The sequence below is a fragment of the Sceloporus undulatus genome, chromosome 1 (assembly GCF_019175285.1).
Source record: "Sceloporus undulatus isolate JIND9_A2432 ecotype Alabama chromosome 1, SceUnd_v1.1, whole genome shotgun sequence".
In the NCBI taxonomy this organism is placed as follows: domain Eukaryota; kingdom Metazoa; phylum Chordata; class Lepidosauria; order Squamata; family Phrynosomatidae; genus Sceloporus; species Sceloporus undulatus.
This window is the reverse complement of record NC_056522.1, coordinates 269,591-285,536: the sequence shown is the minus strand read 5'-3', so window position 1 is coordinate 285,536 and position 15,946 is coordinate 269,591. Positions and strand designations below refer to the sequence as shown.

Here is a 15,946-nt window from a genome sequence, read left to right as displayed (position 1 = left end):
CCAAATGGCATGCAAGTAGAGACAGAAGACAGTAGAGATGCATGCAGCAAATCCTATCTATCTGAGGAGGGGCAGAGAGAAGGCAGTGGTTTCCCAACAGTTTAGTGCCAGCTAAGGTCCTCTCAAATGGCAGCGGCTGTTGAAAGTCAGCTGGAACCAGGGTTCCCAAAAGTGGGATCATGGATAGAAACCTGCCCCTTCCTTGTGTTCTGTTGAGCCAGGGAGCTAAAGCAGAATCCAAGGGGAGGAGGAGGCTGGTGGGATGCAGTGAAAGCAGCCCAGAAAGTCGGCCTGTCCGGCTTCAGCGGAGGCGGGAGTGGCAGGAGCCTTCCTGGGTTGCCCTCCTTGCTGGGAAAATGGCAAGCAGTGCTTGGAATGCGGAGAAGGAGGAGAGGTCTCAGGCCACCCAGGCTCCGAATGCCTTACCTGGGTGCCTCTCCTCTTCCCCGTCCCAGGGCTGGCGGGGGTCAAGGGGTCTTCCTAGCACTAGCCTCCAGGAGTGTGGATCTATTTTCTTAGTAAGTTATGAAGCTCATAGACTCATAGAGTTGGAAGATACCTCAAGGGCATCATCAGTCCAACTGCCTTCTGCCATGCAAGAACTCGCAATCAGACGAACAGATGGCCATCTAGCCTCTGTTTAAAAACCTCCAAAGAACTGTTTTAACGATTTGAAAAACTTGTAGTTTAAAACCAGAAGTGGGCTTCTCTTAATTCCTGCTTTCAGTTTGGTTTTTTGGCATTTAATGTGTGGCCCTTAAGGGCCTGCAAGTTAGCCTCTGAATCTGCCCAAGTTATCTCCCCCCCTCCATCTTGGATGGTTCTACCTTGACAAACAAGACCTTGCAGACGCAGAGGCTCAAGGCTGACCTGGAGATGTGGTTGTCTTCCGTCCCTGCAAGGTGGGCTAGAGAGCTGAAGACATGCCCAAAGTCACCCCTGGATTCTCTTGGCTCTCTTGGTTGGGGTCACAAGCTTCCTCTCCTTCCTGCTGCAACACACTGCCTCTTGGGATCTTCTTCTGGCCCGGTGGGGTTTGTCTTCTTGGGTGGGGGCTGCCTTTGGCTGGGATTGGGGGAGGCGAGAAGGCTTCTGGCTCTTGACTCCCAGGTTGCCCGCATCAGGGACGTTCTGGCCCCCCAACTAGTTCCCTTTGGATGGTCTCTTGTACATGGCGGTGCTTTCTGGAGCAGGACATGCCACATGGGGGCATCTACCAGTGGGCCTTTCCAAGCCAGCGTCAATGAGGCCAAGGTCCTCAGGTCCACCCGCATGTGGGATGTGAACCTTTGGGGAGGCAGTCACCCTCAAAGTTATGTACTGCCCCCGAGTGTCCCTTCTGGGGTCTCCTGCGCCATAACAGCAGGAAAGGCTACTGGGATGCCACCCACTGCCAGGTCGATTGGGGCCTTATCCAGCCTTTTCTTTTTGGGTGGGGGCATCTCTCAGCCTCATGGCTGCTGCTCTTGCTGCAGGCAGGGAGGGGGCTCTTGGACTTGGACACTGGGAGAATGAGCAGGTTTGGCCTCCGGAGCCTGATTTTGGGGGTCAGGAGGATGGCGATTCCTCTTCCCTGCCATCTCTCCTCTGGTTCATCACATCTTCCCATCCCTTGGGCAGCTGTGCTGGGTCCCCACCTGAAAGGGATTCCAAGGGCCATCTAGTCTGACCCCCCTGCTTTGCAGGGACCTACAGCTAAAGCGGTCCTGAGAGATTTTGCCAGCCAGGCTCTGCTTAGAGGCCTGCCAAGCGGGTGAGTCCACCATCCTCCTTTGAGGCAGTCTGTCCCACTGTCAAACTGTGCTTTCCATCAGGAAGTCCTTCCTCTCCTCTTGTGATTTTAGTCCATTTGGATCTCTTCCTAGTCCTTGCAGCACCAGAGAGGGACCATGTTTGGCTCCCATGGAACCATTGGCCGTGCTTCTTTCTTGAGGGCCCAGTTCTCCTGCCACAGGTTCTGCCCGTGTTGTCCAAAGTTGCTGGGAGCCTGTTAGGTTGGCACCTTTCCCTGTCCAGCCTGTGGTGTGGAGCAATTTCTGTCCATCTGTCCATTTGTTCCAAGAGGGGTGTTGAACACAGGCAGGTGGCAGGTGGTCCACTGGTCTGTGGGGAGGACCCTCTGCCCCAGGCGCAGGTGGGGTCAAGATCAGGAAGATGGGGTCGTGTCTCCCTTCATGCGAGATGGGGCCAGGTTCTCCCTCCCATCTGTCTACCATATGCAGTGCCATCAGTCCCACGATGTGAGCTTGTCCATGGGCAGGTGCCTGTGTCACTTTGTGTAGTATAAATGTCTGTGAAATGGGCCCATTTTGACAAGTGAAGCATAGGTGTTACAATTCATGTTACAAGCCATGTTTCTGGCTTTTCCCTTTGACCAAACCTGTCAAGAGCCTGGGATGTTGCTAAACCAGGTAAACATGCCCTCTGCCTCCTCCCGCTGGGTGCAGCCAACCTGGGCAATGTAGGCAAAGGGGAGTGTGTGAGACCTTGCCCCTTTCACAACCAGAAGTGGGCACAGGCTGATCTCAAACCAACCGAGGACCCTCCAGACCACTTTGACCCACTGGGGGTTGCAGCTGTTTTGGTTTTGTCGCTGCTGCCCATGTGGGGCAGTGGTGTGGTGTGGCCCAGCATTTCCCATAGACTCCCTCCTCCCACAGGACCATGGCCAGCCTTCTGTAGGTCTGTCCCCATCAGTTGTGAGGGAATTGGCCAGCCGCCTTCATGAGGGGTGGCCATGGAGTTGGCAGCCCTCCAAGGCATCTTACAGGTGAAGTCATCACCAACCGGGAGGCATCAATCTCAGCAGCCTGGTTGGCAGAGATGCCCTCGTCCCATCGTTTACACTTGGCAGGCTGGCCAACTGCGTCATTGAGGGGCCACCTTCATACGTACAAGTACACAGCCCCCCTCCCACCAACAACAATGTGTAGAGAAAGAGGAATGGATAATGGAACAGTGGGGCAGGGACTGTACCTGTTGGCAGGAACAGCAACAAGCGAGTTGGGGAGCCATGCCAAAGTGAGATGGGCAGAGGTGGCAGCCTTAGCACTCCTGGGGCTGGGTCTAGGCAAGAGAACCCGGCCTCCCCTGGCTGAGCATATGTGTTTGTGGGGGGAGGTCTGCCCTGGGGGGCTCCATGTACCCAAGGGATGGGAATACCTCTGAGTTTTTTAGAGGAGCGGCTGGCAGCTTCCTTTCACCTCTCTGGCATCCTTTCCCCTGTCTGTTTTTGCCTCCTATGGGCTGCCTTCCCCTCCTTTTGGGGGACCCTTCACAGCTGGGTGAAGTAGGAGAGCTTCACCACTCTCTTGTGAAAGGGGCTGCCCATCTGTTTGGGGAGGAGAGGTTTCTCCCATAGGGCTGCAGCCCCCCCCCCCCCAATTCCTTGCCTACAACCTGCCACCTCACCATCATTACGCAAGACCTTCTTTGCCTCTGTGTTCTCAGAAAAGGCAAAGGGTGCTTAACCTGAGGATAATGGAGCAGAGGACAGAAAAGATGAATTTCAGCACAGAATAAGTAAAGAGATAGTAGAGGAACACCTTATTAATCTAAATGAATTTAAGTCTCCGGGACCAGATGAACTCCATCCAAGGGAACTAAAAGAACTGGCAAATGTAACATCAGAGCCATTGGCAATAATAGTCTTTGAGGACTCCTGGAGAAGAGGAGAGATCCCAGCCGACTGGAGGAGGGCAAACGTTGTCCCCATCTTCAAAAAGGGGAAGAAGAGGATCCCAACAATTATCCTCCAGTTAGTCTGAGATCAATCCCAGGAAAGATTCTGGAGCAGATCCTTAAAGAGAGAGTCTGTGAACATCTAGAAGGCAATGCCATCATCACAGAAAGTCAACATGAGTTTCAGAGAAAGAAGTCATGCCAGACAAACCTGATCTCCTTCTTTGATAAAATTACCAGATTGGTAGATGAAGGGAATGCTGTGGATGTAGTAGATCTTGATTTCAGTAAGGCCTTTGACAAGGTTTCCCATGACATTCTTGCAAACAAGCTGGTAAAATGTGGGCTAGACAAAGTAACTGTTAAATGGATCTGTAATTGGTTGACCAGCCGAAGCCAAAGGATGGTCAGCAATGGCTCCTTTTCATCCTGGAGAGAAGTGACCAGAGGGGTGTCCAGTGGGGCTCTCTCCTGGGCCCAGGGCTATTCAACATCTTTATCAATGACCTGGATGACAGAATTGGGAGCATACTTATCAAATTTGCAGATGACACCAAATTAGGGGGAATAGCTAATACTCCAGAGAACAGGATCAAGATTCAAAATGACCTGAATAGACTAGAAAGCTGGGCCAAAGCTAACAAAATGAAATTCAACACGGAGAAATGTAAGGTATTGCACTTAGGGCGGAAAAATAAAATGCACAGATATAGGATGGGTGACACCTGGCTGAATGAAAGTACGTCTGAAAGGGATCTAGGAGTCCAAGTTGACCACAAGTTGAACATGAGTGAACAGTGTGATGCGGCAGCTAAAAAGGCCAATGCTATTTTAGGCTGCTTCAATATAAGTCTAGTGTCTAGATCAAGAGAAGTAATAGTGCCACTCTATTCTGCTCTGGTCAGGCCCCACCTAGAATATTGTGTCCAGTTCTGGGCGCCACAATTCAGAAAGGACATTGAGAAACTGGAGCCATGTGTCTAAAGGAAGGCGACAAAAATGGTGAAAGGTCTGGAAACCATGAAGCCCTATGAGGAAGGACTTAGGGAGCTGGGGATGTTTAGCCTGGAGAAGAGAAGGTTAAGAGTTGATATGATAGCCCTGTTTAAATACTTGAAGGGATGTTATATTGAGGAGGGAATAAGCTTGTTTTCTGCTGCTCCAGAGACTAGGACCAGGAGCAATGGATGCAAGCTGCAGGAAAAGAGATTCCACCTGAACATTAGGAGGAACTTCCTGACAGTAAGGGCTGTTCGACAGTGGAATGCACTCCTTCCTTGGAGGGTGATAGAGTCTCCTTCCTTGGAGGTCTTCAAACGGAGGCTGGATCTGTTGGGGATGCTTTGATCTGGATTTCCTGCATGGCAGAAGGGGGTTGGACTGGATCAGGGCCCTTCTTGGGGTCTCTTCCAACTCTATGATTCTATGATTTGGAGCATTTCCAAAGGAGGGCAACTAAAATTGTGAAGGGCCTGGAAACCCTTATGCCTTATGAGGAACGACTTAGGGAGCTGAGGATGCTTAGCCTGGAGAAGAGAAGGTTGAGAGGTAATATGATAGCCCTCTTTAAGCCTGTGAAAGGGAGCAAGCTTGTTTTCTGCTGCTCCGGAGAATAGGACACAATGGAGCAATGGATGCAAAGTACAGGAAAAGAGATTCCAGCTCCACATTAAGAGGACCTTCCTGAGAGTAAGGGCTGTTTGACAGTGGAACACTTTCCCTCAGAAAGTGATGGCTGGATGGCCACCTGTCCATGTAATTCAAACTGTAGTAGGGCCACTAATATTGTTTACCTAAAGGATGGGGAAGGAGGCAATAAAGAGGCATAACATCCGATCCTCAATCTAACTTCCCATTACTCTTCTTTACAAAACCTATCATACCAACTATCAAAGAAATAAAAAACTCCTGTTTGCAAATTTCTGTTCCAATTTAATCAAAATGGAATCATAGAATGATAGAGTTGGAAGAGACCAGAAGCTCCATCCAGTCCAGCCCCATTCTTCCCTGCGGAGAAGTCAGAATGGAAGCACCTCCAAAGAACTTTTAACATTGGACACCGAATCAGTCAATAGGAATCTGAACTATCTTCTTTAAACTGAAAAGAGAGCACCCTGGAAACTTACAGCCAAATCCAGACCTCGCCTCTTCAAGATGAAGGATGTCCAGTTGTACTTAATGTTTTGTATTTGTTCAGTGTTGTTGTTGTTGTTGTTGTTGTTGTTTTACTGTTTCCATGCTTTTTATCTTGTTTTATATAGTGAACTTTACATGTTTTAAAAAAGGAAAAGGTAGCACTGCGGAGGAGCTACTCTTTTGGGGAGATGCAGGAGGTCTTCTGGGTTGGGGGTCCTTTGGACGTGGGTCATCATGTGACCCCTGAGCCCCCTTCTGGCCCTTCCAGGTGGCATTGGCAGAGGGAACCTTGGGGTCTCCTGGGATCCTTTCCGGAGGGGAGGTCCCAGATCCTTTTTGGGTTCGAGGCAGCCAAAGGTTGCCAGGCTGTGGCTTGTCCTGCTGACCCGCCAGTGCTGGACTGGGCACCCCGATGCTGGTGGGCATCCATCCGGATGCTCTTTATTTATGCCTCTCCCATTCTCCCAAAACAGGACTCGCAATGGCTGGCTTATACTTTAAACCAATTGAAACAGGCAAAGAAGCAACATTAAAAATGGAATTACAGCACAAAAATCATGTAAAGCATATAACTGCCAATGTTTAAAAGCTGTTTTTAAAAAAGCCAACAATACAGACGAATCAGAACAGGATGCTTTTACACCCCTTTCTTTAGAAACCCTTGGATTTCAGGGGCCTGTAAAAAAACAGGTTTTGCCTGCTGAGGGAAGGACACTTGACCCTCCCCAGACAGTGCTGCTTTGGTTTTCCAGTTCAGAGGTCGTGGCAACCATGGGTTTGCTGCAATGCAGGAAAAAAGCAATGGGATTCCAACCAGAGGAGGGTGTTCTTGGGGCCCACTCCCAGGTCCACTGTGGCCACACCAGTAACCCCTCACCCCTGGTCTGGGACTTTTCCACTCTCAGAGGTCCTTATGTCATGCCGCCTCCTTGGTTCTGCCAGTAAGGCCAGTGTGTTGTTTTTGGGCAGGGGCAATGGTGGGAGCTGGAGATGTCATCTCTCAGCAGCTGGTGGAGCAGAGAGGCCTGGCTGGGCACAGCAGTCGGAGGACTCTGAAGATGATGGCCGTCGGCTTTTGCTTTGTGGTGAGCACTGCGGCGGGAGGTCAAGGTGGAGAAAGGATGGAGCCCTGAGCAAATGCTGTGTGGCTCCAGCAGAATGCAACCCCAACCTTGTTCTTGTTCAACCTTCCCTGCAGGGCCCAGTCATTGGAGGCTGGTACCAGGTGCTGGACCGCCTGGTGCCAGGCACGACCCGGATGGCCGCCCTCCAGAAGATGCTGCTGGATCAGGTGAAGGGAGCCAGGATGGGGGTCCAGAGCTGGGCCAGCCACCCCATGTGTGTGTGTACACTCTATGGCTTGGGATTCAGCTGCGCATTGCTGCTGCTGGAGCTCCAGGGATCATCTCTGTCTGTCCATCCATCTTCTGTCCCTCCTGCCTTGAGAAAGATCTTTCCCTGCTGCTGTTTCCTGAAAGGAAAGATCTCTCTCCTGGTTTCAGCAGCTCAGCCAATGTTGGCAGGTGGGCTTTTGCTGGTGTCCCCCTCTGGCCCTAAAACCTGAACACAGCCAATGCCTTTCTCTCTTCCTCTTTTTCAGGGGGGGTTTGCCCCCTGCTTCCTTGGCTCTTTCCTGGCTGTGGTGGGAGTCCTCAACGGCCTGTCTCTGGAAGAGAATTGGAACAAGATCAAGCGGGTGAGTTGGACTGGGCAGGGGGTGCCCCAGGGTGGGTGGCTGGTGCCACCATGGAAGGGGTCTCTGGGAAGGAAGAGGCACTATCTGGCCAAGATGAGAGGAGACCTTCATCCTGCCCCTCTGGCTGCCATTGGTTGGCCTAGCAAGTGGACCATCTCATGAACCCACAGAAGTGGGGGTGCCCAACTACCCCTCCCTAGCTGGGCCCTTCCCCTCAGTAGCCATTAAGCCAAGGAAAAGTCTCTGCAGTATCATGAGAAGGGAGGAGGGTGGGCAAGCCCTCTCCTGATGCCAGGCCTGCCTGCAAACTCCCACCCCACCCAAACAGCCAGGCCTTCTTGGCAGCCACCCTGCCTTAGAATCATAGAATCGTAGAGTTGGAAGAGACCATAAGGGCCATCCAGTCCAACCCCATTCTTCTGCCATGCAGGAAATCCCAGTCAATGCATACCTGACAGATGGCCATCCAGCCTCTGCTTAAAGGCCTCCAAACATGGTGACTCCGCCATAATCTCCAGGGAAGGAGTGTGTTCCTCTGTCAAACAGCCCTTACTCTCAGGAAGTTCCTCCTAATGTTGAGCTGGAATCTCTTTTTCTGGAGCTTGCATCCATTGCTCCATTGTTTCCTATTCTCTGGAGCAGCAGAAAACAAGCTTGCTCCCTCCTCAATATGACATCCCTTCAAGTAGTTAAACAGGGCTATCATATCCCCTCTTAACCTTCTCTTCTCCAGGCTAAACATCCCCAGCTCCATCAGTCATTCCTCAAAGGGCTTCATGGTTTCCAGACCTTTCACCATTTTAGTCGCCCTCCTTTGGACACATGGCTCCAGTTTCTCAACGTCCTTTTTGAATGGTGGTAGAATCATAGAATCGTAGAGTTGGAAGAGACCGCAAGGGCCCTGATCCAGTCCAACCCCATTCTGCCATGCAGGAAATCCAAATCAAAGCAAATGGCCATCCAGCCTCTGTTTAAAGACCTCCAAGGAAGGAGACTCCACTACACTCCAAGGAAGGAGTTTGTTCCACTGTCGAACAGCCCTTACTCTCAGGAAGTTCTTCTTAATGTTGAGGTGGAATCTCTTTTCTTGTAGCTTGCATCCATTGCTCCGGGTCCTAGTCTCTGGAGCAAGTGAAAACAAGTCAGCTCCCTCCTCAGTATGGCATCCCTTCAAGTAGTTAAACAGGACTGTCATATCACATCTTAACCTCTTCTCCAGGCTAAACATCCCCAGCTCCCTAAGTCGTTCCTCATAGGGCATAGTTTCCAGACCCTTCACCATTTTTGTCGCCCTCCTTTGGACACATGGCTCCAGTTTCTCAATGTCCTTTTTGAATTGTGGTGCCCAGGACTGGACACAATATTCCAGGTGGGGCCTGACCAGAGCAGAATACAGTGGCACTATGACTTCTCTTGATCTAGACACTGTACTTCTATTGATGCAGCCTAAAATTGCATTGGCCTTGTTAGCTGCCGCATCGCACTGCTGACTCATGTTCAACTTGTGCTCTAGTTGGACTCCCAGATCCCTTTCACATGTATAAGTCTCTCATTCAGCCAGGTGTCCCTAATAATCCTATATCTGTGCATTTTATTTTTCCTCCCGAAGTACAGTACCTTACTTTTCTCTGTCTTGAATTTCATTTTGTTAGCTTTAGCCCAGCTTTCCAGTTTATTCAGGTCATTTTGAATCTTGATCCTGTCCTCTGGAGTATTAGCTATTCCCCCTAATTTGGTGTCATCTGCAAATTTGATGAGTATGCCCCCAATTCTGTCATCCAAGTCATTGATAAAGATGTTGAATAGCCCTGGGCCCAGGACAGAGCCCCACTGGACACCCCACTGGTCACTTCTCTCCAGGATGACAAGGAGCCATGGCTGACCATCCTTTGGCTTCGGCCGGTCAACCAATGACAAATCCATCTAACAGTTGCCTTGTCTAGCCCACATTTTAGAAGCTTGTTTGCAAGAATGTCATGGGAAACCTTGTCAAAGGCCTTACTGAAATCAAGATATACTATATCTTGTCAAGATGATGCTCATCCCCAGGCTGCCCTCTCTGCCTCCGTCCCCATGACCCCTGAGCTGGCCTGGGAGCAGGGGGCAGACCCAGCCAGGGGGTCAACACTGACTCCCAGCCCTACTGAGGTTATTTGGGGGCTCCCTCCTGGAACAGGCAGAGCCCAGTAGAGGGTGTTGAAGGAGGGGCCGCTCTAGCCCCTCCCCTCCTTGCCTCGGGATCCCATCCCAAAATCTCAAAACAGAGGTTGCATGCTGGAAGCTGCTGCGTCAGTGAGTCCCAGGCATCCTCACTGACCTGGCCGCTGCATGGGTCTGTCTGTGTGGATGTGAGCCTTATCTCAAAAGCAACCCCCCACACACACACACACATGGACACACACACACACACACAGCTCTTTCTGGGCACTGTGGGCCATGTTGCACCACCCCCCCCCCCCCCCACAGACAACTTCCTTTAGATGCCCCACAGGCAGGTGCTCCCTCCATCTCCCCCCTTTCCTTCCAGATGCTTGTTGGGAAAGTGCCCACCCACCCCCTGCTTCCTCCCTTTTCTATCCCTCTTTCCATTCACCCTTGTGAGTCTCCTTCAAGTCTCTCCTGATGTGTCACAGCCCCCCCCCCATCCCACTTGGCACCAGCACCAGCACTCCTGAGCTCTTGCCAGGGAACAACCCTCAGTCTTGCATTGATATGGTGTGCAGGGGGGGGGGCTTTTAAAAAGGGGAGGAGAGGATGTGGCAGAGATGCATGAAGTTAAGCATGCTTCAGAGAAAGGGTGGACATCCCACCCACCCCCACCCCCTCTGGGAGGCAGTGGAGGAGGATTACAACAGGCAGAGACCAGGGAGGACCCTCTCCTCAGGACCCTGTGCTGCTCACTGACTGGCCCAGCTTGGGAAGGCCAATAGCTGGTAAGGGCTAGTAGCCCTGCCCAGGAGGGTGAATTGGCTCTCCTCTCTCTCTTGTGGGGACTTCCCATGGGGAAGGCATTTAGCTGGCCCTGTGGGGTGGAGGGGGGACAGAGTGATGGCTCAGACAGTCCCCTGGGGGAACTTATCTAACTTGCTCTGGAGGGGCGGCATGGACGTCTCTGCCTGCTAGGACTCTTGCTACCCCCCACACCTTGTGCTGGTGCTGGAGGAACACTTGGATGGGGTGGGCATCAGCTGCTCCCATGTTCCAGCACGAGGGGCCCCCACCCCCAGAAGGCTTTTGGCCTTTTCTGCTGCAGCGCCTCTCTTCTCCATGGCCGCTTGGCTTGACGTTCATTCTCACTTCCCAGGCCATGTCTGGCCCCCTTTTCCTCCGCTTGGTATTAATGAAATGCGGACGAGACGAGCGGCCTTTGCAAAGTTCCCCCTCCCCACCTGTTTGTCCAGTAGAGCCCCCCACCCCACTTCAGGTGGGTCTGCATGGAGCAGCGCCCTGGCAGTGTTTGCTCAGCAGGGATGACTCATGGAAGACAACATTTGGAAGCGCCTCCTGCATCCTTGCCTGCCTCCCGCCTTTGGAGAAGTTGGTGGAAGATGATGAAGGGGCTGATGCTCAGAAGAGCCCCCATCTCCCCAAAATCCTGAGTCAGAATGGGCCTCAAGTGAGACATGGACACAGCTTTGTGGATATGCACATATACATACACAGAGCCCCCAGAATCCACTCATGGAAGCCATGACTGGTTAACAGCTCTTCCCTGGCTGGTATGGGGGCAGAGGACTGGTCTCACAGTCTCTTTGGGACCCTCCAGCACCCAAACTGCCCACTTCCTCAGCCTGGTAGCTGCCTAGCTCCCTCCACTGCAGTCTAAGCCTTCCTCCCTTGCCACCTCCCAAGGTGACCAGAAAGAAAGGTTTGCAGTGTCCAGCGCCATTCCTGCCACCTGACTCTCAGAAGGCTGTCTGTCCAACTGGCCACAGCAGGGGAAATCCCCCCTTGGTCACATGGGGCAGAGGGGGATTTTGGTGTGGCTGGAACTGGTGGGGGGGAGTCAGTGTGACCTTGGACCGCAAGGGGGCAGTGCTGGCCCCTTCCCCACAGAACCCCAGACAAGGAGTGGGGCCAGAGTTTGCCTCTCCTGGAAGGCCAGCCTTTCAAGTCCCCTGTGCTTGGGAGGGTGCTGAGGGTCCAGGTCTAGCAGAGTCAGCTGGAACCAGCCACTCTGGGTCTTCAGCAGGGATTCTTTCCCAGCCCTGATCTGATACACACCAGGCCTGACTCTGCAGTCAGAGAGGGCAGGATTTTGAGGGTGCTGCTCTGGGGCCCTTTCATGTGACACAGTCACAGTACTGTGGTCCCACTTTAGTGGTCATCAGGGCTGTCACACAGCAGGATTGGGAGGATGGCCTGGCTCACCCTTGTGGGGGGGACATGTTCCGACACCCACCCTCCCTCCCTCTGCTCTCTTGCAGGACTACACAGATGCCCTGGTCACCAACTACTATGTGAGTGTCCACCACCACCACTACCCTGGACAGTTTAGTGGCACCATTTGGCCTTGGAGGCTCAGGGGGGGCCTGTATTCTAGGGCCCTTCCAAAGCCCCTCAAGCACCATCTGGCTGCCTCAGGGTCTGGGTTTGGCGTCCCTTGCCTGCTCTTTTCCTTGGCCTGGGTGATGCTGAGGGATGGGTCTGGGGTGTCCCTCTCTGTCTGTTGGGGGGTGGGAGGCCCCATATGTCCTTTTGCCTTGCATGGGTTCCTTGGTGGTGGTCCCATCTGTCCCAACTGCTCCTCCTCTGTTTCCCTTAGATCTGGCCGGCTGTGCAGGTGGCCAATTTCTACTTCATCCCCCTGAACCACAGGTAGGCTGCCAAGACAGCCCCCAACCCAGTGGCTGCTCTGACCCCCTGTCTGTCCATCCTGTCGCTGACCTTTGCCCCCCTTCCACTTTTCTTCCCTCCCTCCCCCCAGGCTGGCTGTGGTCCAATGTGTCGCCATCGTCTGGAACTCCTACCTCTCTTGGAAGGCCAACCATCTGTGAGCCTAGAAGATTGGGGGACCCTCCCCTTTGGATTCAGACCCACCTGCTGGACCCCATCATCTTCTCCCCCCCCCCCCATAGACACAGACACAGACTGCAGTTGCCAGACCCTGGGCCCCCTCCAGCAAAGGCCAGTGAGGGGGCAGGCTTCTCCCATGCAGCCCCTCCGCAGACAGACAGCCTTCATGGGTGACATCCGACCAACTGGACGAGGCTACAAAGCCCCCTCTGCCCTCAGCTCTGTGCATCTAGAATTGGGGAGGCTGGGGTGCATGCCAAGATCCAACCCTCAGCTCTTGCCCTGTGGAAAGCCCCCCTGCCCAGGCTGCAGATTTGGGCAGCCACATCTCAGGGCCACTGATGTAGCATAGAATTGTAGAGTTGGCCTAGCTGACCCCCTGAGGCCCCTTCCAGCTCTTAGGGCCCTGTGAGTCATAGAGTCCAGCAGCAGCAGCAGCAGTGTCTCTTGGCCTTCCTCCATGCCCAAGCAGGGTCTCCCAGCCACCTCTGGGTTTCTGGCCTCTTCTTTGTGTGAGGGTCAGTGGAGTCGCCTCCCTCCGTTCTGCTGGCAAGGACCCCCCCACACACACACACACACCCAGGAGCCTCTCAGCTGGCTCTCCAAAGGGCCAGGGCAGGCTGACTGGTGGTCCTCCCAGGGATGGCTCTCTAGCAAGCCTCCAGGCCCAGAAGCAGTCTACCTTCGTCTTCCTTTTAGTGGCCTCTGGGGGGAGGCAGGAGGAGGGTGGCCCCCTTTGTAAGGGGGGTGTTTTGGGGGAAAGGGTCTTGTGTGGAATAAACGGTGAGTGTGACCCTCCTCGGCCTGGTCTCTTGGCATCGATCTGAGAGGTCCCTTCTGGCTGCTGGTCCTGAAGGAGAAGCTGCTGGGGGCCCCAAGTGATCCTCCCAACATCAGGAGGGGCAGGAGCCCCTTTGGGGGAAGGGCTCCCCCTGAAAGGGCCCAGGGGCTCCAGGGTGGGCTCCCGGGGCTAATGCTCTTTCTTGTAGGAACGCCTTGAGGAGAAGGGCTTTGGGAGGGGAGAGAGGCCCCACAAAATGTCCCCAAGGCAGGGCAGCCCTAGAGAGGACTTGGAAGGGAGACCGCCCAGCCCTCTTTGGAGGCTGCCTTTAAGCAGAGGCTGGGTGGCCATCTGTCAATGGGCTGCTTTGATGGAGAGTTCCTGCATGGCAGAAGAAGGGCGTGGGAGTGGATTGGGGCCTTTCTTAGGGTCTCTTCCAAGTCTAGGATTCTAGGAACCCCAAGCTGTATTTCTGCCAGAGGGGCCGAGGGGGGAGGGGGGCACGACGTCAGCTGGACTTGTCTTTCGCTGGTCAGGGGTCTCCCTCTCGTCCTTTTGGGGCGGGGCTGGCACTGGCTTTGCCTTTAGGCTTTCAGTGCCCCCTTCCTTCCTTCTCCTCGGACGGGGTCCCTGGAGGTGCTGGGCCCTGGTCCCCCAGTGAGGGCAGGGACTGGCTCCGGCCCCTTCTCTGCCTCTGGGACCCTCTGCCCCTTCCCTTCCCCGCAGTTTGGGCCTTTGCCTCCGACGTGGCCGTCCCTGAACGAGCTCCAGCCCTCGGACAGCGCCCTCCGCCCTCTGCTTCGGAGGGGCTCCCTTTCGGGCCGGGGCTCCCTTGCCGCCACCCGCCGGCAGCCAGTCCGAGTCCCCGGCGCTGACGTCAACGGAGCTCCCGCCCGACGGACGGACGGAGGGCTCGGCTGCTGGCTGCCTGGATATAAAGCGGCGCCTCCGTCCTCCTCCGGAGCGGATCCTGGTCGGGCCCCGGAGAGAGACCATGCGGCCGGCAAGGAGCCCCTTCTTCCTGGCGGCGGCTTTGCTGCTCCTGATGCCCCTCGAGGGACCGGCGGCGGCGGCGGAAGGCCCGGCCCTCCAGAGGCTGCGATCCCGCCTCCTCCGACGGCAGCCTCAGCAGGGAGCCCCCGAGGACCGCTTCCTCCCGGAGGAGAAGCAGGCTTCCCCTCGGTGGCGCCCCGCTGCCGGTCCTCCTGGGCCCCCGGCGCCGAGGGGCCCCCGCCTGGTCCGCCCCAAGCGCCTGCCGCCGCCGCCGCCGCTCTCCATCGACCTGACCTTCCACCTCCTGCGGGAAATGGTGAGCCTCTCCCGGGCGCAGAGCCAGAGGGAGCAGGCCCGCCTCAACCAGCGCCTCCTCGACCAGGTGGGCAAGTGAGCCAGCCCCTAGGAGGCCCGTCCAGGCCCGCTCCGTCCTCCGGGGGCCCGAGGGGAGTTGCAGTCCCAGAGCCCCCGCGGGGAGGAATGGGGGCCAGTCCCCCTTCGGCGGCAGGGCAGCCTCTCTCCGGGCTCCAGACCTGCGCTTGGCCTCCCTAGCGCTGCCCAAAGGACTCCTAGGAGGACCCTAGAGCTGGAAGAGACCCCCCGAGGCCACCCGCTCCCTCCGCCTCCTTCTCCGTCGAAGCCTCGGCTTAAAGGCCGCCTCCAAGGAAGGCGACTCCACCGCAGTCTCCGCTGAGGAAGGTCCTCCGGATGGACTCTCGGCCAAGAGCTCCCTCCGGAGGCCGAGGGGTGGCTTTCTCTGGAGCTGCCCTTCGTCGCCTGGGGCTCTGCTGGGGAAAGGAGCCTCCAGCGCCCGACGGCGGGGAGGCCCTGGGGCCCCAAGCGGCCGAGGAAGGACGGAAGGAGGGACAGGCCCCGGTCCGAAGCCGAGGAAGGACAGCGGCTGGGAGGGAGCTCGGGAGCCCGGGCGGGGAAGCGGCCAATAAAGCTTTCTGGTCCAGCAAGGGCAAGCCTGGCATCCCCTCCCTCCTTTGGCAGCCTGTCTCTGGCTAGAGCTAGCCTTCCTTTCCATCTCTCTCCATCTCTAGGTGGACACAGACACAGACACACATGCCCTGCTGGAGGGGCTCTTCCAAGGAGTCCTGAGAGCTACAGCTCAAGAGCCCTTGGTCTTCTTTATTCTCCAGTCAGGGTTTCCGATGCCTTGGTTGAGGAAGCCTGGTCTGCAGACGAGCCTCGGGTCTCCCTCTCTCTTAGTTGGGGGGCCGCCTTCTCTCCTTGCCCCCGCAGCCAAGGTCCGGGCCTTCCGTCCGGTCAAGGCACGGTTCTCAGAGTGGTCAGCAACATCCAGGAACATCCCAAGAGTGAGGCCTTTCTTTCTCTATGGGGCCACCCAAAGGCACAAGGGCAGGCCTAAGGCAGAGAGGGAAGGCGGGAGTCCTAGGCCTGCCTTTGGCTGCTTCTGGCCTTAGTTCAGGTGGCAGGGAGGGCTGTCTGCAGCCATGGCCCCCGGGAGAGTCTCAGCCTCAAGGAAAGGCAAGGTCCATGGGCAGTTCAAGGAAGAGGCTCCCTCCTTTGCGAAGCCACAGGCTCCGATGGGGAGTGCTCCCGCAGTCTGAGCTTTGCGTGGAAGTCCGCTGTGGGCAGCCTTGGGCAAAGTCACACTCTCTCAGCCTCCTCAGCCG

General features: G+C 55.3%; 2 protein-coding genes across 2 annotated transcripts in view; both read left to right on the top strand.

Annotated features, from left to right (window-relative positions):
- Positions 1 to 12,658, top strand: part of MPV17 (mitochondrial inner membrane protein MPV17) — a 23,915-nt gene extending 11,257 nt beyond the window's left edge. Inside the window, exons 2-7 of the mRNA XM_042446427.1 lie at positions 6,787 to 6,902; positions 7,016 to 7,108; positions 7,418 to 7,513; positions 11,941 to 11,973; positions 12,279 to 12,331; positions 12,441 to 12,658. Of these exons, the coding sequence (XP_042302361.1) occupies positions 6,787 to 6,902; positions 7,016 to 7,108; positions 7,418 to 7,513; positions 11,941 to 11,973; positions 12,279 to 12,331; positions 12,441 to 12,510 (461 nt within the window). The 3' untranslated portion in view covers positions 12,511 to 12,658. The remainder of the gene's footprint in view (positions 1 to 6,786; positions 6,903 to 7,015; positions 7,109 to 7,417; positions 7,514 to 11,940; positions 11,974 to 12,278; positions 12,332 to 12,440) is intronic.
- Positions 12,659 to 14,298: 1,640 nt separating this feature from the next.
- UCN (urocortin) lies at positions 14,299 to 14,823 on the top strand. Its single transcript, XM_042447374.1, has one exon. The coding sequence runs from the start codon at positions 14,305 to 14,307 to the stop codon at positions 14,695 to 14,697; it is 393 nt and encodes a 130-aa protein (XP_042303308.1). The 5' UTR covers positions 14,299 to 14,304; the 3' UTR covers positions 14,698 to 14,823.
- Positions 14,824 to 15,946: the final 1,123 nt, after the last annotated feature.